Source organism: Trachurus trachurus (assembly GCF_905171665.1).
Source record: "Trachurus trachurus genome assembly, chromosome: 19".
In the NCBI taxonomy this organism is placed as follows: Eukaryota; Metazoa; Chordata; class Actinopteri; order Carangiformes; family Carangidae; genus Trachurus; species Trachurus trachurus.
In genome coordinates, this window is record NC_139913.1 from 17,301,394 (window position 1) to 17,314,874 (window position 13,481).

At 40.3% G+C, this 13,481-nt stretch overlaps 1 protein-coding gene across 1 annotated transcript; it reads right to left on the minus strand.

The window, feature by feature from the left end:
* Positions 1-1,908: 1,908 nt before the first annotated feature.
* LOC311003206 (sterile alpha motif domain-containing protein 9-like) lies at positions 1,909-8,451 on the minus strand (the record flags this gene model as incomplete). The annotated part of the gene is made up of 2 exons (XM_083994891.1): positions 1,909-6,172; positions 8,351-8,451. 2 exons carry the CDS (start codon positions 8,449-8,451, stop codon positions 1,909-1,911), a joined length of 4,365 nt encoding a protein of 1,454 aa, XP_083851017.1.
* Positions 8,452-13,481: the final 5,030 nt, after the last annotated feature.

A 13,481-nucleotide genomic window follows, 5' to 3' on the forward strand; every position in this document is an offset into this window, starting at 1 on the left:
TTTCCTCAGTCGATGTGAGGGTCTAAGGACAGAGGATGTTGCTACGATGCCATGTAAAGCCCTTTGAGACAAACTGTTTGTAAAAACGGGCTATACAAATAAAATTGCCTTGCCTTGCCTTGCCTTAACGGCCGACATGTAAATCAGCTGTTTCGATGGGCGTTATATGAATAGAGATGTTAATGTGGTACTTTGCACAGAAAGAAAGAAAGAAAGAAAGACTACTTTCTGTAACTGGAAGAAAAACAGCCAGCTGGAAGAATGTGTTGCCTAAATCTTTTTTCTCCTGTGAAGAAGAAGAGAAAAAATAACCCCATGGTCCGACCTGACCCAGTTATTTAATGTTTAGGTTTATTTAGAAGAAGTCTGATTATGACTGCTGTTCTGGATCAGATTATTTGCTCATAATTCGGGTTATTTTCAAACAGTGGCCAAACAACAGATCAATTAATTATTATAGACTATATTTTCCATTTTTGCTAAGCGGTTTGTTCTGAATTAAATAAAAGCCTGTCCCATACAGCCGCGTGTGTTACGCCGTGTTTTGTTGATGCTATCATCTTTGCCTTGCGCAGATGATCCTTCATAATTAAAAATAAAAAGTCCAGGCCGGCTGCATGGCTGACGGTGTCACTTTGTATCGGCCGCGTCTTCTATCGAGGGAAAGTTATTTATCCTATGTTTTATCGCCCAGCCCCAAAGTGACACAGACCCGTTCATTCACAAGAAATCATCCAGCTGCACTCTCAAACAAGGTGCGGAGTGAGAAATCTGCGGCACTACTGCACAGTACTGTAGTTGGCTCATTTTAAAAACACATTTTGGAGATGACGAGACAGATGACCGAAAAAAGAGAGTGAGACGTGGGCTATAGTCTACTGTAGCTGCCGTCGTTACATTTTGTCATTGAAAAACTAGGCTACTATATTATTTACTGTCTGCAGCTAGTTCTCCTTTCATCCTCTTGTATTCTGTATCATGAACAGCGCCACTCCTAATCGCGGCTATCAGGCTGTCAGCATTGTCCCCAAAACGTCTGAGCAGTATTTAGTACGGTGCTGCCACCTAGAGGAAAACAGTTGTGGTGAAAAGTCACGCGATCACGCGATCCTGCAGTGCAGGACAAACCCCGCAAATTTGAACCAGTAACATCTGTACAAACAAACAAAAATATGAGTGTAAACATAGCTGTGTTGATAATATAGCATTTACAAAAAAAAAAGTGGTCTTGTGGCACAACTTAAGTTGAGCATAGGAGCGGGGTAAGTTGAACCCAACCCCCTTCCCTTCCATTCATCTCTATCTCGCCCTTTACTTATCCAGGTTGCAGGTGAATACAAACTGCTGAGACCTGCTGCTGAGCCACCAACTCAGCGAGCTTTGGGGAGTTTTGCGATTCTGTTGCATCTTGGGAAGAATCCCTCATCTTTCTCTTTGAAAGTAAAGCTTGGCTTACCATAAACAGCTTTACCTGTCAGGAACGTACTTACTGTAATCAGAAACATCCACAATCATGGTTTCATAATTAGGACATACAGACAAAATACACTCATCAACTGTGTTAGGTAAGTGGCCCAACTTACCCCAGAGCTACCATATTGACTTAATTAGTCCTCACAGCTAAAATGGTGCACTTTCATGCAGGGTTTACTATCTCATGTTGTAGCTCAGTAGATACCAAAAACAAATTAATAATTATATCTTTTGGTGTTAACACAACTCTCATGAAACTATGTTTGACTGAATTCACTTTTGAGAGTGAAATGATGCCTTCCTTCTAAATATTTGGTCACATGCTGAATTTTTCTTATGGTTTCCTCGCAACAAGGGGTTGCTCAACTTACCCTATTCTCCCTTATTTACATTGGTGCAAGTACTGCTAGTACTTGATCTGTCAGTCAAATTTTCTCATCGGCCATTTTCATATTGAATGTCATAGGCCACAGGACCCTCCATAGTGAATCCAAGGTAGAAGGATACATCTTCCCGGCTGTATCCACTGCGGATATCACCAAGGTAAACAGGACGCACCTGCATTTTTAGGTTTCCACCATAGTTGACATAAATGTCACCATTTTCTGATTTCCCTCTAACCCTCAAAAGCTTCCTCTGGACCTCTGGCTCATCCCACACTTCACCACTCTGCCAGAGGTGGTGCAGCTTACGTAGTTGACTACTTTGGCTACACTGAAAGCTCAAAATGTTATCAAGCCCCACTTTGGAAACTATTCGCTTCAGTCCACTTGATTTCCCAAGGAAGAAATGAGCAATAGCAGTTCTGGCTGGAAACATGTGAGAGAAGCGTCGATGAAAAGATTTCTTGGCTGAGGTGATGTAAAGGCTGATATTTTTATAAGTTGCTGAGTTGTCATGCCTTCGGTTTTGTGTAGGCCACATGAGCAGCATGGAGAGGTAATACAGCTCTGTCTCTTTTGAATGAGTACCCTCCTTTTGCAGTTCCTCATTTAGAAGTTCAACCAAGACATCATATTTCTTCAGCAAAGTGGAAGAGGGCTTGATTTTGTGCAGAACAATGTTTGCCAGAATGAAGTTGACTGTATCTGTGACACTTCTTCTTAGTGAGTTGTCAAATATAAACTGCCATTTTTTGACAATATACTCCATTTCCATTCCACTTTTGTCAGTCAAGCACTGCAGGAGTCCAGCAAATGAGTCGGCTGCCTTTATTTCAAGATATGACTTCTGGTCCACTATTGTCTGATGTAGACTCAGATTGGGATTGCTGGCTGTTTCTGAAGCTTTCTCCTCTTCTGTTTGAATGAATATTTGAATATACTCTTTGAAGTAGCCAGACACCTTCCATTTGTGTCGTTCATCAGATGTTTCCCTTTCCTTTGACCTAGGCTTTAGGTATAGGAAGTAGGTCTCAAAAAATGAGAATATTTCCTTCAGCCTTGGCTTCAAGGACATCAGAAATCTCTCATGTTCTGTCAGGACAGCCACAAACTGGTTAGTAGTTATGTTGGTGTGATCATGTAAACTGCTCACTGGGTGGCGATCTCTAAGAAACTGTAGCATTTGATCTCTTTTATATTTGTCACTGACACTAAAAAGAGGAAGGTCTTTAATGACATCAAGAAGGATCAGCATGACTTCTGTCTCTCCAACATAGCCTGATATGTTGTAAGATTTTGGTTTTCTTTTGGTATGTAGATCAAATGGATCTACTTGTTCGTCTTTCTTGGCTAGATCCTGTGAGTCCTGGAAAGCTTTTACAGCCTTGAATCCTAATGTCAGGCAAGTGGCAAGTGTTTCAGGGGTGAGATCCTTACAGTCTTCAATTTCCTTTTTAAGGTGGCTCTTATAAACTTGTCCTACTGTATCTGCAATGTAAGAATTCGAATTTTTCCACTGTGCGTCCAAAGCCCACTTGAGAGCAGATTTAAAGTCTTTTTCTTTCAAGCAGAAATATCTTGCTAATGCTTGTGGGATTGTTGCACTTCTGTCAAACCGCTCTGTGGCTCTTTCTAAGACTTCTTTAATTTTTTTAGCTCCTCCCTCGCCATGCATTTCTTCAATCAGTGGAGAAAACAGAGTGTCTTTGTCATCTCCTTGTTCTTTTCGGTGACGTGTGATGAGCATACTCTGGATGTTTTGGACCAGGAAATCCTTTCCCATGCATGATTTGTAGAGTTTGTCACAGTGCAAAATGTTAGTAGTTATCTCAGCCAGAGAAAGTTTGTATTTCTGGGTAAGAAATTCAAGACACTTTCTAGCAATCATTTGGTGCAAGAACCGTACTGCTTGATAGGTGCCATGCTCTTCAACAGTGAAAGAGATCATCAGTGTGGAATATGGATTCATTTTTTCATCAAGTGTTTCTTGATTCCAGATAGCATTTCTGATCCCCACTAACTCTTCACACAAAGACAGTGACATGTATGATCCGTTGACATAGGTGTTTAGCAAAGCCAGGAAGGAGAAAAGCTTACCTTGTTGGGTTGTAGTGTCAAGATCTTTAACAATGTTGCTCACCAGATTTGTGATGTAAGCCTCACTGAAGTTATTTGTCATGATCATGAAAGCATAGAAAGTCTCTGGCTTTTCATGGTTTTCCTTGAGTTGTTGCAACTTTTCTGAAAACAAACTCCGCTCTTTGGCTGACAACTTGTTGGTGATTAACACATTTGCAATGCGGCTATTGCTGGAGCTCTGAAGAGGAAACTGAGTTCTCTCACAATTCAGAATGATTACCATTAGACTATTATGTAGCTTCCTATCGTTGGCTAGGATGCACTGCTTTAGGTCATCTACATCATCCCTGTTGTCCACCAAAAGGAGAACAGGTGTATATCCTGACTGCTCCTGTATGCCGTAGGTAAGCAGTTTCATGACTTGGGCTGCAATTTCATAATTTGTGGCCATGTTGTTTTTAACAACAGCACATCTGAACTTATGCCTCAAGTTCCAGAGAACATGCATTGCTAGAGTTGTTCCTCCACATCCAGGGGGATGGAAAAGATTGATCATAAAACATGGAGATGGGTAGCCTTGCACAGGTGTGATCAGGTCATATAACTCATCAAATTTATCTCGTTTGATGAATGGAAGATTGTCTTTCATCTCAGAAATGTAAAAGTTCCACCAGGAAACTTGTCCTCCTCTGTAAAAGTCTTCCTCTGTTTTCCTTTGGAACTCATTAAAGGAATCATTTGTTTCAATTTCTGTGTTTTGACATTCATTTTCACACAAGATGTCCAAAACAGTCAGAAGTTCCTCATCTGTTTTTGCCAACAGGACAGAGCTTGAGCCTGTGGATGGCAAGAATCTCCTGGCAGATTGTGTTTGGGGTCCTCTAAGCTTTTTGATGGTGCTTGATATTTCATTCAGACTCAGTTCATAGATGCATTTACTGGTGATGTCCTCTTTACAACGACAGTCAACTAGCTGCTTCCAGTGCCTGAATACAGTGGAGTCTTTGCAGAGGCACAACATATTGTTAAACCCTTCCAGTGTGCGATAGATTGCACAGAAGGTCTCCAAGATAGGGCTTGAGACGTCACTTACTTCTGAGTGGAGAATGAATATCACAAGCAGGTCTTTGGAAAGCAACTCTGGGTTACAAAGTAGTGAAACCATGCTGGTAACCTCACCAGAGCGTTTTTTAAGCCATTCACTCTGTGTTAGTGGCTTGACTGTCTCATCCTCTTCATTCACATGTCCATTGCAGAAAATCCAACTTGTTTGCTTGAACAAGTTCAGTTTTCTAATGACTGCAGTAACACTGTCCTCAGTGGTATACATGTGTGGGTAGTGCAGATTGGCTATCCGATCACTTCTGTAAAAGTTGCATGCTCCATTCACATCAGACTCTGGATCAAAATCAAGTACAGCAAACAACTTCATCTCCTTCAGGAAATCCAAGTGCTCCAGTTGGCTTGAATGACATTTGTGTGTGACAACAATAACTTGAGAAGAATTCTCAAATGAATCTCTTCCACGAGTTATGAGTTGTTTCAGCCTTTGGCCCTGATGACTTTGGGAGGGTTGTTTGTTGTCCTTCTCCTCTGCTTCCTTTCGTGCTGACGCCCAACACTTGACTTTCACAGACAAACTTTTCAACTTCTCTTGATATCTGCGTGGATTAGGATCTGCTAAAATGTTGATTGATCTTGGGCCATCCCGCACAAAGAGACACTCAGTTTTGCATTGTTGTGTCTTTTCTGCTGATGCAATACTCAACAGAGTATAGAAAATATCCTGTTGTGTCTCAGAATAAGTTGGAACTACATCAACCTCAATCACCCATTTGTTTGAAGTTGTTCCATCTTGGGATTGAACCTGTATAAAATTTGGAGGCCTGATGCACATTCTAGCGGCATTTACATGCTTTTCATCAAAGTATTCACTCAGGCATGATTCAAACACCTCATTATAGTTCTCAAAAGAGATGATATTGTGTCCAACTATTTCACCATGCCCCTGTCCTAGCTGGTTTTGCACTCCAAAATGAATTGTGCCATTGGTTCGTGAATTCATGCAACTTGCAGCAAAACTGAATACTTCGTTTGTGAATTCATAAAGGATCTCTCTTTCACTGGCTTCATTTGCACTAGGGAGAAGCTGATACTCATGCACAGGGTCAAGAAGATTACTTGGACCAGCTACAGGAGGAAGACTGTCATTTTCTATGTAGAAAGTGTTGGTGTTGCTTTTATCAAAGGGCCGAAACTGACATATTGACCTCTTTAATTGTAGAAATGTTTCGGCAGTAATGCCAGTATGTAATCGCGTGTCATTTGTTGTCTTTTGATCTATTACCGACCTTATTCTTTTTGTTGCCATCTTTATCATTTGAACAGAGCTTAGACTTTGAATTCCTGAGTCTGATGACACTGTTTCAGTTTCCATAGATACATCCATATTTCCAGACACAATCTCCATTTCTTGGCTCTTTGGTGTTCTCACATGTGGTCCAAAAGGTCTCTTGAACTTCTCCACCTGTCGCATTATTTGTATTGCTGGAGCTCCTGGAACACCTAGTTCTAACAAATCATTTTTCTGATAGGAGACCAAGCAAGCGCCTGACAACTCCTGGTCATAGAGATTTTGTGCAATTTTCTGTGGTATTCTAAGGGTATTCATCAGCCAATCTCTGACGTGTTCTTTGGTCCAGTCCTCAATCAGTGGTGGGAGTTTGAGGTCACACTCTTCCTGTACACCAAGATGGTTGAGTAAGTGAACAATCAATGTTAGATATTGTGACAGCAATTTCCTTCCAAATAAAAACTGCTGTTATTAAGACAGAACAGCTATAAAATACCTGGGGCCTGCCAAAAGGGGACTGTCTTGGGACTTGTGTTTCATTCCTGTAAATAAATAATACAAACTACATTTAATTATATCAAATTATATTGTTTCATAAAGGTAATCAGTCAATATACATGCATGCCTTTACAACAAAAATGTTGTTGTTACTCATTAGTTATGAGGAGACTTGCCTAGCTTCTTCATCTCCAGAGTTAAGGTTTACTCTCAGTTCCATTGACACATCACTCTTCAGTGACTCACAAGCATCCATCATGTCTGTCTCGGCACATGGAGATCTTCTGGAAGATACAGTACAAATTATAAACAAAGGAAACCAATCAGCTCACATGCCCCCAGTCATGTGGTCCTGCAACTTAGAGCACACACACTAATTGCAGACAAGCACACGGGAGAGGACAGACACACATCTGGCACAGCACACAACACAACCACAACAGCATGTCCTGATGTAAAAGGCTGTGACAATGCTGTATGTAAGATCAAATGATTTTATGAATTACAGAAAGTTATGTTAACATACAGTTACAAAAAAGCACCTGTCTTTACAATGTGGTTTTATTTTAAAGCAGAAGTAAGTGATCCGGTCGTTTTGGCTAACTTTGTTAGTTAGCAGCCCCCGCCCTCGCCGTGGATCTATTGGTCCTCGTCCCTACATCTCCACATTCACGCGCATCCCTTGGCTGCACACACAGCCCTTCATGCCGTTCTCTCTCCTCATTGGATAAAGCTTGTAGGATACAAGGAAGTATACAAGACCTTTTCTCCTCGGCTTACAGCAGAGCAGAGTGACTGACAGACCCGTGTTTCGGACCACACACTCTATGTAAGTGATTGCCGTCGGAAGATATAACTATTTAAGACTTATATTAACACAAATATTCCGCTTACTTCTGCTTTAAGTGTTCAGGGTAACAGGTTTTTGTCTCCTTGATAAATTACTTTTAATTATTATTATTATATTAATTATTAATTATTGTTCTGTTGCAGTTAATTTAGTATATAACAATTAGTGCTTTGAAATATGTAATAAGTTGGGTTGGGCTACTTAAGTGTGGTACAGTAATTAATAACCGAAATGAACCGTTTGCACAACAGATTGCTTTTAAAAGTTTAAGGTTGTTAGACAAATCTTGTGTTTTGAGTTGTTTTGTTAATTTGTGATTTGAAGGTCTGTGACAACATAAAGGGTTACAGGGTGTTTTGCTTGTGCCCATTACACTGGAACCAATGTTGGTAGGTTGTGGTTAAGAAGTTTCTATGCTAACATGAATATGTGTTCTTTTAGATTATGTGGTGCCATTGCATATTGATAGAATACACACTTGGAACACCACCACTAATTCTGGGTAGGATTGCAACTTCAGTTCCTCATGAATGGATGTTGGCGCTGCACATCAATGCTGCCAGTTTCCTGTTTCTGTTAACCCCTTCTTTATATTATAGTCCATTGTAATGCTGGAATGGATCATTAAACGATGGTGTTGCGCTCAGAGTGTGCATGCCTGGTTTAATTAAGCATGATACAGTGGAAAAATAATGACATTAATTCCAATCATACCTTTCGTCTTCGCTGAAATATAGAGGCTCCTCTCTGGAGAGGTCACTCATCATAGAGAGACGGCTTGAAGTACTCTCGTTATTCTTCGGCTTGACATCCATCTTTGCTCTGTCTGGGCTGGCATCCATGACTTTCTATCATTATCTCCTAGAGAGAGAGAGAGATTGTTCTGTAAATAGTGATACTTTATACAAACACATCATTACATGCATTTTTGAGCAATATTTTGCGGCTTAGTCAAACTTGCACAATGGCTGTACTTGTGTGGGATATTGACAACATCATCAAACAATTTATTTAACTTTGGTACAATATCATTGTACATGCTGACTGTGCATCCTAATATTCATATTGAGCTAAAGCATTTTGTATTTGTAGAAAACTGCTTGTCGGCCTGTTCTATGAAGACATGAGGGGACCAAACATAGTGAGATAACACTGTCTTGAAAAGAAAAATGTGGAAACAGAAACCCAAAACTAGTTATTCTTGTTTTTACCTCACTGCATGGCCATTTGTTTAGGTGTGCCCTATCATAGGAATGATCACATGTCCTAACTTCCTTGTTTACCACAGATGAGGTTTAATCTCAACCAAGTCCAAAAAAGAAAAATAACAACAGTAAAAGCTGTACAGGCTCTGTCTCACTGTTTTAATCCCCTGACATTACGGGAAAGGAATAGCCGACCCCCCCGGGGATCATAGAAACAGAGCCCATAGGTGGATGCTGGGATTGAGAAACCTCATGGGCAGCAAGAGTAGCAGCAACGAGCAGCAGCAGCTGGGCAGCTGATTAGGATCTGCGAAGTTTGAGTTGTCTACCTGAACTAGCTCCGCAGAGTAGTTAATCACTGAATCGTTCCTACATGATCCCAATGGGAAAATAAAGAGTCTTTAATCCAACAAGATTTAGGTTGATGCTTTTACTCCCTTAGACATCAGTATGCATCTGATCAAGAAGAGGATAATCTGAGACAGTAAAAATAAAAACTAAACCCTCTGCTATCTTTATTTTTATTATTTGATTATTCAGGGTTATTTCCTAGGCATTGTGATTTCTTCTCATATCATATAAAGTACTTTGTTCATTGTTCTGATGATGTTTCTTAGAACTCCACTCCTTTACCACCTAAGTGCTCCTAGCTGGATGAGTAAACACAGGGTTAATTTAGCCAGTTGACAAAATGTTTAAAAATTTGCAAAATGTACAATGCTGTAACATACACCAATTTTCAACCAGATTATTAAAATATACCAAATCACTAAATGCCAACAAATCATGCATTATTACCACAAGATTACAGTAAAGGCAAGAGTAAACTCCATCTGATTAAACTGTTTTATCCCAGACAATACTGAATTCCCCTCCCCCTTGTCATAACCCTGAGCTGGGGCATCACAAAAGGGAAGACCACATGAATAAAACAAAGCTTATTGGATATAACTGAAAGGCAAAACACAAACAAAACTAAACAGGTAACTTTGAAAATGGTAATTTCTAATGTAACAGGTCATTTGTTAGTATTTTTCTATTACCTCGTACTGTTACGTACATATTGCGATTGTCCTCTGTATAGGTAATATTTTCTAAGTGTGGTACACCTTTGCCAATGTTTTGTTGCCTGGGCACACAACCAGATACCAGGGAGAAGCTGTTTTTCCTGCAGGCTTTCTTTTTTTTCAATTCAAATGGGTGTGTGTATATTGAAGAGACAAAAGCAGTACTAAATCAAAAGGTGAAGCTTTCAACAGTTGTCTGAAATAAGATTGTAGGCGACTGTACTGATTTTGAGCTAGTCTCAGTTGGAAGGCATTATGTCATAATTTAATTTGTGATAAAATATATTTTCTTGCATTACAATTGTTACATTACAAATCATTTTTGCAAAAAAACACATTTACAAACAGTATCCCCAACATTACCTTGACCACTGTAATGATAAAATTGCTAATTGCAACTTCAGCATTATGAAACAGCAAAGTAAAACAGGGTTTGCATTTACCGTCACACACACAGATATAATTATTAAAATGTTAGCAGAACAAATGTAATGCCATTTTCCATTGTGGATTGCTCTGGCTTTCTTACCTCTTTGTGTCCATTTGTCTTATGATCGCACCTCACAGATCTTGTTTAACTGGCAAATCATGTAATAAACCATCTAGTTTTGTATTTTAAATAAAGTTACAAGGATCTACACATCCCCCAACATTGCTAGTGACTGTCGATTTTCATACTGTGAGGACAACACCTGATCACTATCAAATTTTGTTGTAGGGAGTGGCATGTGCGTGAATTTGTGCATGTGGGTGTGTCAACATCAGTCAGACGGAACAGAACCAGAAATACAATCGAGTGTGAAGAGAAAGCATTATACCATTCAACATTTGATGCCAGATAAATAAACAGAGAGGAACACCTTCTGCTCTGCCTCAGGCAGCATATTTTGGACAAACGCAAACAACAGAGGTTGTGAGTTGAGTCAGTAGTGAGTTATTTAAGGTGCATTGAATTCTGATCAAGTGCAAGGATGTAAAAGCATACATACATACGGCATGTCAAATCAAGCCCTGTGAAGGGTGGAAAGAGAGGGATGATTCAAGAGAGGAGAAAGCAGTGTCAAACAGTTTTGGCTCCAAACACCACATGATAACTGTCAACCTCGGTATGGCTAACTAAATACTGCTTCAAAATGCAACTGCTTCAAAAATAATCCTAAAATTGTTGATAATGCGTGATCGTATTGCAATTTGATGTGTTTTTATGATTACTGCAATTGTTATGTGATTGTTGTTTTGATTTGATGTGATCTCGACGTCATTGGAAATGTGGGTATACCCTCAATGGCTTTCGAGATCTAAATAAAGGTTAAAGAAAAGAAAAAGAAGGAAAGACTAAGGAAGGATCAGTAGCTCCTTCAAAATGCAGAGATACTGGAGTGGAGAGAATGAGAGATCCAACCATAAAGGGACTCGAACCCTCAATCTTCTGATCCGAAGTCAGACGCCTTGTGCATTAGGCCACATGGTCACAAATCTTTGACTTTAAACTTTTGATGGACCCACAGTTTGGATTATTATTCATGTTTATAAGCTTGGTTCTGTACAGCGTTTCAAAATGACTGAGACATTGCACAGCATTGGAGAGGTAGCTTCACATTGGTTTCTGTTGAGAAAAAGCATCACTGGAAACAGGTGAGATGAGACCAGCCTCCAACTACATATGGACTTGAGCTCACATACATGTAATGTGCCGTTCAGTGCCAGAAAAGAGTGCTTTTTTTGGCCATTATTGGGATCGAACCCATGACCTTGGCGTTATTAGCACCACGCTCTAACCAGCTGAGCTAACCGGCCATGTTTTCGCACCTATTGCTGTACAAACAGCCAGACACAGTGTAAACCACAGTCAAGCCATCTTCTTTCTTACTGCTTCCTCAAACTCTAAACACATTGCTGGACTCCTTTCCTAATGAGCAAAAGGCAAAGGTGTTTGTCAGCACCAATCTTTTAACTTTTCACACAGGCTCCAAACACCACATGATCACTGTAAACCTTGATGTAGTTGACTGAGGACAGATGAGTGGCTCCTTCAAATACCAGAGATACTGCAGTGGACAGAATGAGAGATCCAACCATGAAGGGACTCGAACCCTCAATTTTCTGATCCGAAGTCAGACGCCTTGTCCATTAGGCCACATGGTCAAAAATCTTTGATTTTAAACTTTTGATGGACCCACAGTTTGGATTATTATTCATGTTTATAAGCTTGGTTCTGTACAGCGTTTCAAAATGACTGAGATATTGCACAGCATTGGAGAGGTAGCTTCACATTGGTTTCTGTTGAGACAAAGTGTCACTGGAAACAGGTGAGAGGAGACCACCTTCCTACTGCATATGGACTTGAGCTCACATACATGTAATGTGCCATTCAGTGCTATATGAGAGTGACTTTTCTGGCCAGTATGGGGATCGAACCCATGACCTTGGCATTATTAGCACCACTCTCTAACGAGCTGAGCTAACCGGCCTTGTTTTCGCACCTATTGCTGTACAAAAAGCCAGACACAGTGTAAACCACAGTCAAGCCATCTTCTTTCTTACTGCTTCCTCAAACTCTAAACACATTGCTGGACTGAAATACAGCTTTCCTATCAAGCAAAAAGCAAAGGTGTTTCTCAGCACCAATCTTTTCACACAGGCTCCAAACACCACATGATCACTGTAAACCTTGATGTAGTTGACTGAGGACAGATGAGTGGCTCCTTCAAATACCAGAGATACTGCAGATGACAGAATGAGAGATCCAACCATGAAGGGACTCGAACCCTCAATCTTCTGATCCGAAGTCAGACGCCTTGTCCATTAGGCCACATGGTCACAAATCTTTGATTTTAAACTTTTGATGGACCCACAGTTTGGATTATTATTCATGTTTATAAGCTTGGTTCTGTACAGCGTTTCAAAATGACTGAGACATTGCACAGCATTGGAGAGGTAGCTTCACATTGGTTTCTGTTGAGAAAAAGTGTCACTGGAAACAGGTGAGAGGAGACCACCCTCCAACTACATACAGACTTGAGCTCAAATACATGTAATGTGCCTTTCAGTGCCATATGAGAGTGACTTTTCTGGCCAGTATGGGGATCGAACCCATGACCTTGGCGTTATTAGCACCACGCTCTAACCAGCTGAGCTAACCGGCCTTGTTTTTGCACCTATTGCTGTACAAAAAGCCAGACACAGTGTAAACCACAGTCAAGCCATCTTCTTTCTTACTGCTTCCTCAAACACTAAACACATTGCTGGACTGAAATACAGCTTTCCTATCAAGCAAAAAGCAAAGGTGTTTCTCAGCACCAATCTTTTCACACAGGCTCCAAACACCACATGATCACTGTAAACCTTGATGTAGTTGACTGAGGACAGATGAGTGGCTCCTTCAAATACCAGATATACTGCAGAGGACAGAATGAGAGATCCAACCATGAAGGGACTTGAACTCTCAATCTTCTGATCCGAAGTCAGACGCCTTGTCCATTAGGCCACATGGTCACAAATCTATGATTTTAAACTTTTGATGCACCCACAGTTTGGATTATTATTCATGTTTATAAGCTTGGTTCTGTACAG